The following is a 19,374-nucleotide window of genomic DNA, read 5'->3' on the forward strand; positions in this document are numbered from 1 at the left end:
CCTTAGATTAAAATATACAAAAATACAAAACCAGAATATTTATATTAAGAAAAAAAAAATGCACAAGATATGTCATTCGCACACAGCTAGTGCAGTTGGCATCCTGGAGAAAGTGGGACCCAAGGTGCAGTATCCAAGGGAGCAAATAAATAAAATCACATTGACCCAGAATGGGGCGGAGTGAGTGTAGGAGCAGCAGGTCTGCAGCTATTCCCCCAAACACCCTTTTGGCCGTCATCACTACCCACTGCTTGGGACAGTTGCCAGCACCCTATCCCAAAAGTGGGTATGAGGATATAAGATGTGGAAAAAAAAAAAACTGCCTTATTCCTGAGAGATTCCCTTCCACAGAATGTAGTGGCTTGGCTCCATGAATCTGGTCTTATACTTAAATCATTTCACTCTGGCATGGAAATTATAAATCCTTCTTTAAAAGGAAAACAACTTCCCTAACCAGGCCACTTTCAAAAGCTGGAAATTCTGGGGATGGAGCCTCAGATAAAGCGTGCAGGTTGTAGGGTGATTCCCTCCTCCTGGTCGCCCCCAGAACCCTCACTTGCATTTGGACAGAGCATGGATGGAGTTTCTTTGACTCACCCTTTCCCCCAACCTAGAGGGAAGAAAGGGTGATGGTGTGAACCCCAGCCTGAGATATATCGCAGTGCCAACTAGCCCCAATGCACCCTATTCCCACTTTCTCCACTCTGCCTGCTCCTCGAAACTTCCTGATAGCAAAAGAATAGCCCCCACCCATTGGGGCTCAATTCTGGGCCTCCGGGAGCAGGGCAGGGCTGTGGATTTCTTCTTCTTCCTCCCGAAAGTATGTTGGCTTTCCCTGTGCACTAGGGGCCTGCTGGGCCTTCAGTGGACATGAGGCTACCATATGGCTGATGCTCTGGCAGAAGTGGCACTTCTTGGGCTGGGGTGGCAGCTTGCATTCCTTGGCATGATGGTCTAGACCTCCACAGTTGTAGCACCTGTCTCCTTTTGATCTGCGCTTCTGCATGTTCTTCCCCTTTGGCCGCCTCTCACTCCCAATGCAGAACACCCCACCAGGTCCAGTGACACGGATGGATTCCAGACCCTTGGCTGACTTCTTAAAGGTGAACTCCACAGCCTCACCCTCCTTCAAGCTCCGGAAGCCCTCCATGTGCAGCTTACTCTGGTGCACAAAGACGTCCACTGGGGGGTCGAGCGCGACCCCGGCGCGGGCCGTCATGGACAGGAAGCCGAACCCCATGCGCACGTTGAACCACTTACAGATGCCTGCACCGTGCAGCAGCTGAGGCTCGTCCGCCGCCCGGGCCGCGTCCTCCGGCGCCTCCTCGGGCGCCTCTTCTGTCGCCTTGGCGCAGCCACCTGCAAACTGTTGGTTGGACATGGAGCCCATGGTAGTCGGCTGAGCCCGTGGCCCCGGGCCCCTGGTCGGGCGGCTGCTGGCCCCAGAGAAGTCCGAAGGCAAAGAGCAGGTTTTTCTTTACAGCAACACAAAACAAAGATGAGGTATTGTAGAAGAAGGCATTGGTATCATAGGACATGACAGCTCCATGCTGTTGTTACTTCTAAAGACCTTCCAGTGGGACAAGATGTGGAGGTCAAGACAGTGATGGCCGGGTGCTGTGGCTCACACCTATAATCCCAGCATTTTGGGAGGCCGAGGTCAGTGGATCACCTGAAGTTGGGAGTTCGAGAGCAGCCTGCCCAATATGGAGAAACCCTGTCTCTGCTAAAAATACAAAATTAGTCAGGTGTTGTGGCACATACCTCTAATCCCAGCTTCTCGGGAGGCTGAGGCAGGAGAATCACTTGAACCCGGGAAGTGGAGGCTGCAGTGAGCCAAGACTGCACCATTGCACTCCAGCCTGGGCCACAAGAGCAAAACTCTGCTTCAAAAAAAAAAAAAAAAAAAAAAAAAAAAAGGAAAAAAGACAGTGATATTGATGATCCTGACCCTGTGTAGACACTGGCCAATTTTTGTGTTTATGTCTTTGTTTTTAACAAAGAAATTTAAAAAGTGAAAAATTAAAATAAAAAATTTAAAAACAGAAAAATTTATAGAATAAGAATATAAAGAATAAAGAAAGAAAATATGTTGTGTAGTGGTACAATGTGTTTTAAGCTTTGTTATTACAAGAGTCAAAAAGATAAAACATTAAAAAGTTTATAATGTATGAAAGTTACAGTAGGGTTTACTTTTTTATGGAAGAAATACATTTTTGTTTTATAAATGAACTGTAGCATAAGTGCATAGTGTTTATCAATGCTACAGTAGTGTCCAGTAATGTTCTCGTTTTTCACACTCACTCACCACTTTCACTGACTCACCCGGAGCAACTTTCAGTCCTGCAAGCTTCATTCACGGCAAGTGTCCTATACAGCTGTACTATTTTTGTCTTTCGTACTATATTTTTACTGCACCTTTTCTATGGTTAGTCATGTTTAGATATGCAAATACTTGCCATTTGGTTCCAGTTGCTGATGTATTCATTATAGTAACAGGCTGTACAGGTTTGTAGCCTAGGAGCAATAGGCTATACCATACAGCCTAGGTGTGTAGTAGGCTGTACCACCTCAGTTTGTGTAAGTACAACCTGTGATATTCACACTATGATGAAAATGGCTAATGATATTCACACTATGATGAAAATGGCTAATGATGCATTTCTCAGAATGTATCTCCATCATTAAAGTTTGACTGCATATCTAAACTACACACATGCAGATAGACAATATGAAAAATACAGTGTGTCTCAAAGATTGTTTTATTAAATATTTTTTATTAAAGAAAGATCAACATATATAAAAGTATATAAAATATAAATGTACAACTCAAAGAACTATCAAAGGTAACACCAATATAATCACATCCCAGGTCAAGGAATAGAACATAGCCAGATCTCCAAACTACTGCCCCTAGTGCCTCTTGCAATAAGTCGTTTCCCTCTCCTCATTCATGAGTTTTAATACCATAGATCATTATTTTTTGTGTGTGTGCCTATTTCTGAAGTTTATGTAACTGGAATTATATTCTTTTGTGTCTGGCTATTTTGGTTCAAAATTCTGTGTGCGAGATTATGTTTGTGAGTATAGCTATCATGCATTTTATTGCTCTGTAGTATCTCCTTAATGTCAATGTACCCCTGGAAATTTGCTCACTTCAATATGGGTGAATTCTGTTTTCAGTTTGGGACTATAAATACATTAAGCTGCTATGAATATAATGAAAGTGTCTCTAGATATGTATGTCCATGCAGTGGTATTCAGTATTTGCTAGGAGTGGAATAGCTGGGTTATAGATCAACTTTAGTAAGTACTGTTTCACAAAGTGATTGTACTAATTTGGATACCTATGATCCCTGGATGAGAGTTCCTATTATTACTTCACATGCTCACCAAAACTTAGTTGTAAATCTTTCATCATTTTAGCCATTCTAATGCATGGTTAGTAGTGTATCATTGAGATCTTGTTTCAAATTTGCCAGTTATGAGGGTGAGTACCTTTCACATTAGTAGTTATTTGTATCTCTTTCTGTGACAGGATATTCTTTTTGTCCATTTTATAATTGAGTTGTGTGTCATTTGTTATTGAAGGAATTATTTATTCTAGATACAAGTAATTTGTCATTTATATGTGTTGCAAGTGTCTTTTCTTGTTACATGGTTGGATTTATATTCTCAGTGACGTCTTTTGATAAACAGAATTTTAAAATTTTACTGTATTTGAATTATTAATCTTTTATTTTATGGGATATATATACACACACATTCACACATTTATTTAGGACTTAGGATTTGTAAATTTATTTTCTTTCTTTCTGCCTTTGTTCCAGAAACAGGGACTTGCTCTGTCTCCCTGGCTGGAGTGCAGTGGTATGATCATAGCTTACTGTAGCCTTGAACTCCTGGGCTCAAGCTGTCCTCCTACCTCAGCCTCCAAAGTAGCTGGGATTACAGGTGAATGCCACCACACCTGGGTAATTTTTTTTCTTCTTATTCGTATCAGAGATAGGATCATGCTATGTTGTCCAGGCTGTTCGTGAACTTCTAGCCTCCAGCAGTCCTCCTGCCTGAACCTCCTGTATCTGGGATTACAGGCATGAACCACCAGGACTGGCAGATTTGTTAATCTCTTTGAATAATTATATATTTTTAGGTTGACTTCCATGTACTTGACTTTTTGTGTGCTTATAAGTGGTATCTTTTTAAAATTCCATTTTGTAATTTTTGCTGCTGGTGTATAGAAATAAAAATGACTTTCATATATTGACCTTGTCACCAGGAAATTTTCTATATTAACTTATTCGTTGTAATGTGTGATCTGTAGATTCTGTTAGATTATTTGCATTCATTAGTATTGATTCTTCATGTAATGGTATACATTAGAGCTCATTTTATATTAGTAAACACAAAGCTGGGTAATTCTTTTTAATGGCTACTGAGTATTTTATTAATGTACTGTGGTGGCATGATTAGGATGGAGACTCTAGAGTCAGATTTCTGGGTTTGACTTATGGTTTCACCAGTTACTGAGTAACCGTATTAATGTCACCCATGTCCCTATGCTTCACTTTCCTTCAGGGAAGATTCATTCGTATGTGTTGCTCTTACCAACACTGTTTCAGTGAATGCTCCCGAGTCTGATCCTGGTTTATATGTGGTGTATAAATGGGTGTGAAGTTCTATATTCATATATTTCTCTGAAATGGCTTTATTAATTTACAGTCATAACAGCTGTTTGTAAGAGTTCATATTGTTTCACATTTTTGTCAACCTGTAAAGGGTTTGTAACCAAAAAGATTTTGAAAATCTTGTCAAATGTAAACATTGGCAAATTAAGAAAAGAATAAAACAGTGTCTCAATTTTATGAAACTGATGCATTGCTAGCTGTGCTAAGAGGGCTACTTAGCTCGTTAATTTTATAATTAGCACTTTTATGGTTACTAATGAGTTCTGGAAACTTTCCATATCCTTGATAGACATTTTACTTTCCTTTGAATTGGCTATTCATGTTTTGCTTTTTTTTTTTTTTTTTTGTATTTTTTTTCTTATAAATTCAAAGGAATTCTTTCGATGTATTGAATACTTATACTTTTTTGGTTACATAAATTGTAAATGTCTTCTTTCAGTTTGTGATTTCTTCTTTTTGTTCTTTTTTGACGGGGGCTCACTCTGTCACCCAGGCTGGAGTGCAGTGGCATGATCTTGGCTTACTGCAACCTCAGCATCCCAGGCTTAGATAGTGATTCTCCCACCAGCTTCCTGAATAGCTGGGACCACAGGCAGGTCCACCACACCTGCCAAATTTTTGTATTTTTTGTAGAGACAGGGTTTCACCATGTTGCCCAGGCTGGTCTTAAACTCCTGGACTCAAGTGATCCACCCATCTCAGCTACCCAGAGTGCTGGGATTACAGGCGTGAGCCACTGCACCTGGCCCCAACTTGTCATTTCTTTCCCACTTTGTGTATTCTGAACTTTGTTGTACAGAAATTGCTTAATATTGTGTATTATGTTTTGTGCATTTTCCTCTTGTATAAAAAAAATCCCTTCTCATCCTAAAATCAAAAGATAATCATGCATACTCTATTCTCAAAACTTTTACAGAAATACTTTGCACATCTATATCTTTAATTTACTTGGAGTTAACTTTTGTGGATGGTTTCAAGTAGGGATTTAATTTCATTCTGTTTATTTTCCACATGAATAATCAATTGTTCCAGAACAATTTAGTGAGAAAGTCTTCATTTTCCCACTGATTTGCAAGAACTCTGTCTTCGAGCAGATTTCCAACAATGCATGGGTACACTTTTGAGTACTTCCCAGTCCTTCTTATGTATCCTTGCACAAATCCCACATTATCTGACTATTAGGATTTTGTAATACAATTCTTAGGTATCGACCTCCCTCTCTCCACTGTTACTCTTCTTTAAGAATATCTTGGCTATTTTTGGACCTTGAAGTTTTCATTACTGTAACTGTATTAGTTGGGGTTCTCTAGAGGGATGTAACTAATAGGCTAGATGTATATATGGAGGGGAGTTTATTAAGGAGTATTGACTCACATGATCACAAGGTGAAGTCCCGCAATAGGCATGCAAGCTGAGGAGCAAGGAAGCCAGTACAAGTTCCCAAACCTCAAAAGTAGAGAAGCCAACAGGGCAGTTTGTAGTCTGTGGCCAAAGGCTCCAGAGTCCCTAGAAAGCCACTGCAAAAGCTGAGTAACTGAGAGTCTGATGTTAGAGGGCAGGAGCATCCAGCATGGGAGAAAGATGAGGGCAGGAAGACTCGGCAAGTCTGCTCTTTCAACGTCTGCCTGCTTTATTCTAGCCACACTGGCAGCTGATTAGAGGGTGCCCAAGCAGATTGAGGGTGGGTCTGCTTCTCACAGACTCAAATGTTAATCTCCTTTGGCAACACCCTCACAGACACACCCAGGAACAATACTTTGCATCCTTCAGTCCAATCAAGTTGATACTCAATATGAACCATCATAATTCCATTTTAGAATTTTAATAGGATTTGCACTAGTGGGTTGTCTGTGATCAGCTGTCTCTCAGAACAATTGTCCTCCCCTACCCGGGGCCCCTTCCTCCTTGTTGCTTTAAAATGCAACCCTGGGAGGAGTCTAAGGGAATGGAGAGGCTTTGTCACATGGTGGGATTGGGAAAGAACGTCTGCTGGAGACATGAACTGCAATTTGTCTCAGGGCATCCGTCCATGGAAAGGGATCCTCTCACATCCATGACGGACTTCAAGATGCACTTTCCAAAGGGGTATCCCACCTGTTAGAAAGGATCTCTTAGTGCTAGAGCCTTACACTGAATGAACAGTGGGTGAATGACCCCAGGTCAGTTCAGTTATGAATTACATTGGGTGGCCAATCTAGGTATGAGGATAAAGGGTTAAGGGAAGACTCACTGTCCCAGTGCTGTTTGGGATCACCCAACTTAAGACCTCCAGAGCATGGTGGCTGGCTGCCTCCATAAGAGAATTTAGAGTAAGAAAGATGAGGTCCGAGTTCTCCAAAACATGTGGATTTGTCTTGTTTGAACTTCTGCCTCCAGATGTAAGGACTGGGGACTTTTGACCAGAATGAGTAATAGGGAACCTTCCTCCTTTCTGGGGAAGGCAGCCAAACCTGTTCACCCTCTGGCCATCAGGTTACACCAGGGAGTGGCCCTGGCCCATTGCCAGCGGGATGCTATAGACTGTCCACTGGATGACTGAAAGCAAAACTCTAAACTCTCACCCAATCAGGAGGTGACAGTCAGATGTCTTTCCATCAGGACATTCTGGCCTGCTGAAGAGTAGCCCCTGTGTGGGACCATTGTCTGCTGCCTTGAATGCTGTCTACTGAGAGGTTGCAGTTGGAAGAGAGGAAATAGGGAGAGTAGGTGAGAGAGCACAGGCTGGCTGGGGCCAGCATTGCAGAGGCTAGAAGAATTTACTGAGATAGTTGTGGGTAAGGAAAGGCAGATTTATTAGAGAAAGTACAAAGATACATTGAAGGGTGCAACGGGCAGCACGGCAGAGAAAGGGCTGTCTGCTAAGGGGCTGGGGCTGGAGGGTGGTGATGAGGAACTGTGTGCAGAACCAGGCTGTGCTGTTGGGGCTGTGTGTGGAGCAAGGTATTTGGGAACAGGATGTTATAGCAGTGGGTTGTCAGTGATTAGTGTCTCTTAGAGCAATTGTTCTTTCCAACCTGGGGCCCCTTCCTCCTTCTTGGTTACTTATATTATCAGGACTCCGCAACAAAGGGTCTCTCAAGCTATTTTGTAGTAATCTCCCCAACACTCTGCCCGGGCACCACCCCATTTCAATCACCATGATTTGCTTTTGTCTGTTCTAGAACTTCATGTAATGGATTATGGGATGCTTTCCTTTGCATCTGGCTTTTTTTTTTTTTAAACTTTTATTTTAAGTTCAGGGGTACATGTGCAGGCTTGTTACATGGGTAAATGTGTGTTATGGGGTTTGTTACTCAGATTATTTCATCATATTAAACCTATTATCTGTTAATTATTTCTCCTGATCCTCTCCTTCCTCTCACCTTCCATCCTCCTCCTTTTTTTTTTTTTTTTCTAAGACAATGTCTCACTCTGGAGCCCAGGCTGGAGTGCAGTGGTGCTATCGCAGCTCACTGCAACCTCTGCCTCCCGGGTTCAAGCAATTTTTGTGCCTCAGCCACCCGAGTAGCTGGGATTATAGATTACAGGCACCGGCCACCATCGCTGGCTAATTTTTGTATTTTTAGTAGAGAGGAAGTTTCACCATGTTGGCCAGGCTGGTCTCGAACTCTTAACCTCAGGTGGCCCACCCACCTTGGTCTCCCAAAATAATGGGTTATAGACATGAGCCACTGCACCTAGCCTCCACCCTCCTCTTTAGCTCAGCATACTAGTTTTGTTCATTCATGTTGTATGCATCAGTAGTTTGTTACTTTTATTCCCAAGTAGCATTCTACTGTACACAAATACACAATTTTTTTTTTTTTTTTTTTTTTTTTTTTTTTTTTTTTTTTTTTTTTTGAGACAGAGTCTCACTCTGTCACCCAGGCTGGAGTACAATGTCATGGTCTTGGCTCATTGAAACCTCTGTCTGCCAGGTTCAAGTGATTCTCCAGCCTCAGCCTCCCGAGTAGCTGGGACTACAAGCACATGCCATCACACCTGGGTAATTTTTGTATTTTTAGTAGAGACAAGTTTCTCTATGTTGGCCAGGCTGATCTTGAACTCCTGACCTTGTGATCTGCCCATCTTGGCTTCCCAAAGTGCTGGGATTACAGGTGTGAGCCACTACACCTGGTCCACATTTTGTATCCATTCTTCAGTTTATGGTGGCTTGAGATGTTTCTAGTTTTGGACTTGTTATGAGTAAAGCTGCCATGAAAATTTGTATACACATCTTTTTTGTATACAAATGTTTTCAGTTCTCTTGAGTAACACTGAGAAATGGAATAGTAAGATCTTATCAAAGTGTACGTTTAAATTTACAAGAAATTGCCAAAGTGTTTCTCCATAGCCTTTTACATACTCACATGCAAAACATGAGAATTCCAGTTTCCTTATATCTTTTTATTTTTAACCATTCAAGTGGGTGTGTTGTGGTATTCAAAGGTGACTTTAATTGCATTTATTGAATAAAGAAAGATGTGTGCTTTTTCATGTGCTGATTTGTTATTCACATAGCTTCTTTGGTGAAGTGCTTTGTATAAACCCTTTGCCCATTTTTAATTGGATCGCTTGTCTTCCTATTATTGAGTTACAAGAATTCTTTTTATATGCTTAGTTCAAGACTATGCTGAAATGCATAAATATCTTTTCCAGTATGTGGCTTGCTTTTCACTTACTAAAGGGGAATTTTGAAAAGTAGAAGTTTAAAAGTTAATGAAGTGAAATTTATTATTATTTTCCTTTTCTGGTTGGTGTTTTTTGTACTATTTATAAGACATGATTGCCTGACCTAGTGCTGCAGTGAGTTTTTCACTTTTTAAAGATATTTTATGGTTTTATCTTTTCTATTTGTCTATGATTCATTTAAAGTTAATTTTCAGGTGTGGTGAGATTCAACGAAGGTTTAACTAAAAATATTCTTCAGTTGTTCCAGCACCAGTCACTGTAAAAGTTCCCGCTTTTGTATTAAATTCTGTTAACAGCATTGTTGAAAGTCATTGATGCTTTATGTAATGGTCTACATTTGAATGCACTGTCCTGTTCCATTGACCTACATTATCTATCCTTATGCTAATACTGTAGTATCTTGATAGTGGTAATTTGGGTTTTTCTTTTTTCTTTTTTTGTTTTTTTCTGGCTAAGGTTTATCAGGTTTGCTCATCTTTCTAATTAGAAAGCTTTTAATTGTTTCATTGATTTTTTTTCTATCGTTTGCCCATTTTCTATTGCATTGATTTCTGCCCCTATTGTTTCCTTCCTCTACCTATTTTAGGATTAATTTGTTCTCCCATTTCTAGATACCTGTGTGTGTGTGTGTCTTTTGACTCTGGTCTTTCTTGTTTTCCAAAATAAAGCACTTAAGATTGTAAACTTCTCTTTAAGTCTTGATTTAGCTGCATTTTACAGGTTTGGCAGTTGTGTTTTTATGTTTTAAAATATTTTCTAATATTCCTTCTTATGATTTGTTGTTTGGCCCATAATTATTTACAGATATGCTGCTTAATTTCCAAATATTTCTATATATTTTTGAAAAAAATTTTCTAATTGCTTGTTTAATGTACACATTTATGTATATGTAATTATCTCATCGGTTATTTATGTTTAGATATTTCACAATTTTTTTTAAAGAATAGAAAGAAATTTAGTATCCTTTCAACCATGATGTTGAATTTTCTATTTACCTTGTGATTCTTTCATATTTTCCTTATGTATTTTGACGTTATAGCATCTTCCTGCTGATTGAGAAAAAAAGTTATCATTGCATAATAACTATATTTCTTCCTCTTAATGATTCTGTACTAAAATCTATTAGGTCTGATTAATATCTCAATACCAGGTTTCCTTTAGTTAATATTTACCTGGCATATGTATTTTCTGTATTGCTGGTCTAAAAAAATCCACTCAATCTCTGCTTTTAAATTTAGTGCAACTTATGTCTTTACATTCCTTGTAAATGCTAGCATATTTGCATTTTTTTAAAAAGTTAATTTTTATCTGCATTCACCCAACTGTTTACTTTTTCCTTTTTTTTTTTTTTTTTTTCCATTTTCTTCCCTGTTTAGTATTGGAATAAAAAATACTAAACAAAGCTTACTTCTTTAGAAATTGTATTTTCTATTTTTCTTTTAGAAGTTAATCATGAAATTTTTGGATATCTATCTGCCTTAAAATGTTTAACATTACTGTATATGTATATACTCCCTATATTAAAAGAGTTTTAACTGGATTACCTCTGACAACTTCTTTCTTTTCTCACAGGCAATTTATATAATTGAATTTGTCTTTTTCTATGTTTGCAAAAAATCCATTATTAATAATTTTTATTTATACTGCTGCCATTATATAGTTAATACTTTTTAAAGTCTTATCTACAACGTTAGTAATTTCTTTGCTCACCATTCCTTTCTTTATTTCATACATTCCTTATAAGGTTCAAATTTATTTTTTTATTTATTACAAGGAATTCTTTTTTTTGAAACTGAGTCTTGCCCTGTCACCCAGGCTGGAGTGCCATGGCAAAAACTTGGCTCACTGCAGCCTCAACCTGGGTTTAAGTGATCCTCTGACCGCAGCCTCCTGAATAGCTGCGACCACAGGCGTGCACCATCATGCCAGCTGATTTTCGTATATTTTGTAGAGAAGGGTCTTTACCAGGTTGGTCTCAAACTCCTGAGCTCGAGTGATCTGCTAGCCTCAGCCTCCCAAAGTGCTAGGATCACAAGCATGAACCATCACACCTGGCCAGAATTCTTTTATGGATAAACACTAGTCTTTTATTTTTATTTTTTTTTCTCTCTTGGTTTGAAAATATAGCCCTTTTGCTTAGCTGGGTATAGATATCTAACTGAACTTTCCCTTTTCAGTAAATTCATTGTCTTTATGTTTTGTTTTAGCTCTTCAGTAGTCTGCCATTAATCTAAAAAATCAGTCCTTTGAAAGGAATTTGCCTTGCCTATTATTACCTTTAAAGTCCTCTGTTTTACTTTTTTTCTTTTTCTGGTTAATGTTTACCTAATTATGGATTTAAAAAATTTTACTTTTTATGGGATATTATGTACTACTGAATCTAAGAATTATATATTTTTCTATGTAAGGAAAATTATCCAAGATAATCCTTTTAAATATAAGCTGTTCCTCATTCTTTTTCAGTTTATAAACTTTATATTTGCAATACATTCTATTTTCCTATTTTAACTTACATATTGTACTCTCATATATTTCATATCTGTTTTCATTTTCTGCTAAATTATAAGTGATTTTTCTCAGATTAATATTCAAATGTACTGATTTTTGTTTCTAGCTCTGTTTAGTGCACTTAGTTTTTGACTACAGTTACTGAATATCTTTTAGTATTCAAATTTCTACTTTATTTACATGTACCTTTATTTTTATAGTGTACTAATCTGGTTTGTTTATGTGTTCGATTAATTCTTTTATATAGTCTATATATGATAGTTCTACTGTCTGTACTTGAATATTGCTACTAGTTTTGGGTCAGCTGGTTGAATTCTAGTCTTCCATGTTGACATTCACACTTGGGTTGACGTCTGAGAAAAGGGAATTTGAGAGTTTTTTGTTTGTTTTCGTTTGGTTTTGTTGTTTTTTGGTCTGTGCTTTTTGGGTGCTACAGGTATCTCTGCGGCTCAGACTGCAGGTACTGTTGACTTCTTGAAGTAGGAATTCCCAGATCATATTGAAATTTAAGCTGTAGGCCCATTGTGCTTGTAAGTTTCCAGGAGATTTTTTTTGACCAGCACCCAGGCTAAAATAGTCAAACAATGTTGGTGGGTGTTTTCTATCAGTGGGAATATTTTTTTTCTCTTTCACTCTTTTATTGTGTTTCATCTAAATTATATGTGAGATTGGCCAGGTGCAGGGGCTCAAACCTTTAATCCCAGCACTTTAGGAAGCAGTGGTAAGAGGATTGCCTGGGGCCAGGCGGTTGAGGCTTCAGTGAGCTATGATTGCACCACTGCACTCCAGCCTGGGCACAGAGCAAGACTTCCATTTTTCTCCAAAAAGAAAAATGTATATGTGGAATTCTTCACAACAGTTCCCCAAGGCTTTTTTTTGCCTGTCCTCACATGTTGTTTTCTTGGTTATCGAGACCAGCAGAATTGCTTAGCCAGTTGCAGCTTCAGTTCATGGGCAAAACCATGGGTTTGTCCCTCATGATTTTCCTTATACTTTTTTGTTCAGTTACTTCTTTATTGATAGATCTCTCTCTCTCTCTCTCTCTCTCTCTCTCTCTCTCTCTCTGTCTGTCTTTCTCTCTCTCTCTCTCTCTCACACACACACACACACACATACACACACACACACACACACACGCACTCATCTCTATGTGTATGCAACTTCTAAAGGTTTTATTTTGGGAGATTTTTCAAGGGCTCCCTCAAGGCTTTTTTCTACTGGCAGAGGAAGAGAAATGAAGAGTGAAGCATCTCTTCTTGTTCATGGGATTCTAGTGGTCCTCCTGCCTCCTGATACAGAACGGCTGGGCTCCTGGCTAACCCCCCTCGCCCCCACCAAGCCTGGAACACAGACCCTAAGTGAAAACAGTGACCCCATTTTTCCTCCCAAATGAGTACCTTTTTGGCCGGCCCCGCCCCCTATCCTGTGCCCTTAAAAACCAGATCAGTTAGCAGACATAACAACAAAAACAAGAACAACAGAAGCAGCTGATGCAAGTGGTTGTTGATACAAGCTGCTGAACGCTGGGGATACATGCTGCTGAGCATCAGAGACTATGGATAGACTCAGTTAACTTCAGACAGTGTGGCTTTAGGGAGAGATCACCTTTCTGCACCATCCCCTTTCCAATTCCCCATTCTTCTGAGAGCCACGTTTAACACCCAATAAAATCCTCTGCATTCACTACCCTTCAAATAGATTGTGTGACCTAATTCTTTCCAGAAACCAAACAAGAACTTGGGTGTCAAAAAGGGTAGGTGCAGCAGGCTGTCACACTAATACTTCACTGAGCTGTTAACACAGCTGTCCATGGACTGCAGGCTGAGTGAAATGAGCCACTCCAGTTCCTGCAATGAAGGGGGTCAAGGTCAAGGGAATAATCCCGTCTCACTTCCAGAATGGGTGGATGGAATTTTACCATTTTGTCTGGTGCTGTCATCTAGGCTAGCTATTTCTTGCAAGGGAATCAAACTTGTAATCCTTTTGTGGTCCCTCTAAGAAGACCCAGTGTGAAATAATGCTACATTTACAATCCATAAAGAGAGAAGCAACAGCTGCTGTGGGTCAAAAATCCCTGGGTTCTCTGGGCAATTTGTGAATGTCCTAGTCAAATAAAGTCACTGCAGTAGCTTTTGAGAAGGACCAATAGAACAGAAAAGACAGCACACCCCATCTAACATTTGAGTAAGAGAAAGGGGTCAAACCACAAAATAATTATTTTGCTGTACATTTCTTCCTTATATGTGGCTCTGGTGTCTTGGGGAGACTTCTGTTATATTACACAGCATGGTTACTCTGATTCACACCCCCTGAATCAGATTCTTTTACTTATTTTTCTCTTTAAGATTCCTGGTTAGAGTGGTGGTTCTTAAAAGCCACGCTCCCTTTGCACTGAGTCAAACTGTGTATTAGTTGATGTGTTTAGAAATTATTAGATATCTTCCTGCATTCACATAATCTTTTTCATTAAGTTACAGTGTTCAGTTAACAACATTATTTTTCCATATGAAAAGTCTAATAATATTATTCCGTGGAATCTTTCCTATTAAAAGAAAATAACTGTCTCATGTATAGACTTCAGTAACAGAATTTTCTCACATATAAAGATGATTTGTAAATGTGCGGCTTAGCTTACGTAAGAGGGGAGCCACATAACCATTTGGTATTCTAGGTTATGTCAATTTAAAGATATTTGGGTGATGGAGAAATAGTATTTAAAAAGCTCAATTTATTTTTCCTCTTTATATCGATAGTAGCAGGTACCCTTTTGAATCAGCCTAGTAGGCTTTGATTTCATATGGAAATATCCATAAGTGAAGGTGTAAAATGAGTTAGGTACTGGAGTATGAACATTTTATCAAGAAGACAAACTGTGTTAATGCTCATCTGTCCCTTTGTTCATTTTAGTTAGATTTATTTTATATGTCAGGCACATAGTCATTCTATTAGGCACAAAATGTACAAACATAAGTAATCTGGCTCTTTCCTCAAGGAACTCATGATTTGATAAGAGAGTACATGCACACCCACACTGGCACAGTTTATTATCTATCTATTTATTATCTATGAATCTATCTATCATTCATATATACACAAAATAATCAGGAAAAAAATTACAGATGATTGAGCTTAATGGAATTTATCAGTCAGGCAAGGAAGGAAAAAAGCATTTCAGGCAGAAGGAACAACATTTACATAGTCAGATGTAGCCAGTGAAAATAAAAGTAGTATTCAGAGAAACTGAGGCAATTTGAAATTTCCGTAGAGTACATAAGAAAGAGTAGTGGGAATTCAAACTAAGACAAGTAGAGGATTAAACCATTAAGGGCTTTTGATAACATGCTGTAGAACTGTTGACTTTAATCTTGCAAATAACCGAGCTTCTCAATAATCTGAATGAGAGACATCATATAACATGACTTGAATGCATCTCGCTTGTCCTCCACTGTATCTCAGGCATCCACTTCCAAGAGTGGCACTGGACCTGGTCAATAATTAGCACCCCTATTAAAGTCAAAGTTTCATGTATACTGTTCTTACCTCACTTCCTATAATGACAGTTCACTCTTAGTCCAGAAATCTTCTAGTGCCACTATAACCCCTTATTCCCCTGGTATTATTTAATTGGCCATTTCCTGATTTGATTAATGTCCTCACTGCCTTCCTTACTCACAATGAAGCTCGGAATCAATCACTGTTACTTTTCCTTTGCATATGTTTTATACCTTGTTTTCAACTTCCTTGCTTGCATTAGCTTGGAAAACCTACACTGTAGTTAAATTCAGTTTTCTACCTAATTCTATGACTGGTGTCAACTTCAAGTCATGACTGTGAACCTCAGGAGGGCTGCTTGGTTGACACTGTATATTTCCACAGGCTATTCTCTAAAGGACATAATTTCAAAATGTATTCTATTTTATTTGTTTTTAAACTTTTATTTTAGGTTCAGAGGTACATGTGACAGTTTGTTACATAGGTGAATTCATGCCATGGGGTTTTTTTGTACAGATTATTTTATCATTCAGGTATTAAACCCAATACCAAACAGTTACCTTTTCTGCTTCTCTCCCTCCTCCTACCCTCCACCCTCAGATAGACCCCAGTGTCTGTTGTTCCCTTTTTTGTGCTCATGAGTTCTCATCATTGAGTCCCCACTTATAATCAAGAACATGGTATTTTGGTATTGTGTTCTTGTGTTAATTTGCTAAGGATAATAGTCTCCAGTGCCATCCACCATCAATGTTCCTGAAAAAGAAATAGTTTACATCTTCTTTTAAAAAAATTTAAATGTTTATTAAAAAAAGCTGTTTTATGTATTTATGTGGGTATAATGGATCTATTTCTTTTATATGGCTGCATAGTATTCCATAGTATATATGTACCACAGCTTCTTAATCCAATCTGTCATTGACAGACATTAAGGTTGATTCCATGTCTTTGCTATTGTGATTAATGCTGCAGTGAACATTTGCATGTGTGTGTCTTTATGGTAGAATGATTTCTGTACCTCTGGTATATACCCAGTAATGGGATTGCTGGGTGCAATGGCAGTTCTGCTTTTAGCTCATTGAGGATTCACCATTCTGCTTTCCTCACCAGCATCTATTATTTTTTGACTTTTAATTTTATTATTTTTTAAAGACAGAGTCTCATTCTGTCGTCCAGGCAGGAGTTCAGTGGCACAATCTTGGCTCACTGCAACCTCTGCCTCCCAGGTTCAAGCAATTCTCATGCCTCAGCCTACTGAGTTGCTGGGATTAGAGGCATTCACCACCACGTCCAGCTAATTTTTTGTGTTTTTAGTAGATACGAGGTTTTGCAATGTTGGCTGGGCTGGGCTGGAACTTTGGGCCTCAAGTGGTCTGCCTGCCTCGGCTTCCCAAAGTGCTGGGATTTCAGAGGTAAGCCACCTTGCCTGGACTATTTTTTGACTTTTTAATAGTAGTCATTCTGACTGGTGTAAGATGGTGTCTCATTGTGACTTTGATTTGCATTTCTCTAATGATCAGTGATGTAGGGCCTTAATTCACATGCTTATTGGCCACATGTACGTCTTTTGAGAAGTGTCTGTTCATGAGGAGACCATTTCATGCCTTCTATGTTTATGCAGAATGTCTCCTCCTTCCTTCCTACTCTCAGCTTCATTCTATCCCACTGAAAACTTAGAGAAATCAGCAGAGACCTCCCAAGACTCCCACTGCTCACAGTCTGTCTTCCATACTTGGCAAACTCTGCTTTTCTGTATGTTACTATAGATGGACTTTCTTTGATACCATGTAAAACAAATCAGTGTCTCTACTTTGCTTTTCCATACCATGCCATTTCTTTGTTCCTGGAAATAGCTATTATTTTTTTCTTTTTTTTGAGATGGAGTCTTGCTCTGTCGCCCAGGCTGGAGTGCAGTGGCACAATCTCAGTGCACTGCAACCTCTGCCTCCCAGGTTCAAGCGATTCTCCTGCTTCAGCCTCCCAAGTAGCTGGGATCACAGGTGCCCACCACCATGTCCGGCTTATTTTTTGTGTTTTTAGCAGAGATGGGGTTTCACCGTGATAGCCAGGATGGTCTCAATCTCCTGACCTCGTGATCTGCCTGCCTCGGCCTCCGAAAGTGCTGGGATTACAGGCATGAGCCACCACGCCTGGCGAAATAGGCTATTTTCTGTATTTAAGTTCTCGCCTCCCATTATATCAGAAATATGCTTTTATCAATTTTTTGCCCTCACTTCTCCATCAAAATTGCTCCTAGGACTCCCTCATGACTTCCATGTTGATGCCATCCTTGTTGGTAGGAGATGAAATCACCTTATCTGACTTGGTAGCAGCGCTGGGCTAATGACTACTCATTTTCCCTTAATACGCTAGCTCTTCACAAGGACTCAAACACATGTCCTTTCTTTCCCTCCCATTTCACTGAACATTTCTTCTTGGGTTCATTTGCAGGTAAAATAGAAAATGAATTTTTTTTAAAAAAATGAAAGACATAAGCTGCATTTTTGTGTGTCATGAGAATAAGCCATTCAGACGTTAAAAGTAATGATACAAGAAAGTGTGATGATTAATTTTCTGTGTCAACTTGACTGAGCTACGGTATATCCTGGTAGCTGGTAAGAGGTTATGTCTGGGTATATTTGTCTGTGAGGGTGCTATAACAAGAGATTAACTTTTAAATATTAAGAAGACTGAATAAAGAAGATCTGACCTCATTACTGTGGGCAGGCATTATCCCACCTCTTACGGGTCCAAATAGAACAGAAATGTGGAAGAAAGGCAACATTTCTCTCTCTCCTTTAGCTGAGATATTTATCTTATTTGGCCCTTAGTCTTTGGAGCTCCTGGTTCTTGGGCCTTTAGACTTTGGAGCTTACATACATCCCTCCCACTCCTGGCATGGGTTCTCTGATTTTCAGATCTTTGTACTCGAACTGAATCACAACATCAACTTTTCTGGGTTTCCAGCTTGCAAAGAGCATATCATGAAACTGCTTGGCCCTCATAATCATGTAAGCCAATTCCCATAATAAACTTCCTCATATATTTATACATATCTTATTGTTTCTGTTTCTCTAGAGAATCCTGACTAATACAGAAAGCAAAGAAATAATAATTTTCTGCAAAGTCTGTGAGCATGCCAAGAAGGGATGAGATTCAGGACAAATCAAAGAATTGGTTTTGGATAAGAACATGGTAGATTCGTTTAAATTAACAGGTGGAAGAGTAGGTTATGCTGGTGCAGATTGGAGTAGGTAGTAGATGTGGTAGTGAGACTCTGTTAAATGTCACCTCACAGTGGCTCCATTTTTCTATGTGAGTGTGAGTAAAGTCACTAACTAAAGATGTGGATAGGAGGCATGAAGGAGGAGGTTTGGGATATAAGCAGGTATGTGAAATGTATGTGAAATAATAAATCAGTATTTCAGCTGGGCGCAGTGGCTTGTGCCTGTAATCCCAGCACTTTGGGGGGCCAAGGTGGGCAGATCACGAGGCCAGGAGTTCAAGACCAGCCGTCATGACCTACATGGTGAAACCCAGTCTCTACTAAAAATATAAAAATTGGCCAGGTGTGGTGGCACACCCCTGTAATCGCAGCTACTCAGGAGGCTGAGGCAGGACAATTGCTTGAACCCAGGAGGTGGAGGTTGCCATGAGCCGAGATCGCACCACTGCACTCCAGCCTCATTTTGTTGAAATGAATGAGACTCCATTTCAACAAAATAAAAATCAATGTTTCTGTCAGCTTTAGAGACACCTGCCTAAATCTCTAAATTTATTGTGATTCTCCAGGAAGTTACCAGGGGCTGAGTTAATGATATGGCCAACAGCAAGTGTGCAAGATGAAAGGTATTTATTAATACACATACCATTGAGGACTCCAGGAAGGAAAGTGGACTCACCAGCTGGAAAGGGATGGTGCAGAACAGCAGGGGAAGAGGCGGGAAACAAAAGGGAAAGAATGTATGAATTAATTAGGGAGGGGCATTTATTTGTTTGTTTGTTACTTTTCATTATT

General features: G+C 39.3%; 1 protein-coding gene across 1 annotated transcript; it reads right to left on the reverse strand.

Annotated features, from left to right (window-relative positions):
* Nucleotides 1–760: 760 nt before the first annotated feature.
* Nucleotides 761–1,390, reverse strand: LOC101035913 (protein lin-28 homolog A). Its single transcript, XM_010344423.2, has one exon. The coding sequence runs from the start codon at nucleotides 1,388–1,390 to the stop codon at nucleotides 761–763; it is 630 nt and encodes a 209-aa protein (XP_010342725.2).
* Between the last annotated feature and the right edge of the window lie 17,984 nt (nucleotides 1,391–19,374).

Source organism: Saimiri boliviensis, chromosome 3 (genome assembly GCF_048565385.1).
Source record: "Saimiri boliviensis isolate mSaiBol1 chromosome 3, mSaiBol1.pri, whole genome shotgun sequence".
Classification (NCBI taxonomy): Eukaryota; Metazoa; Chordata; class Mammalia; order Primates; family Cebidae; genus Saimiri; species Saimiri boliviensis.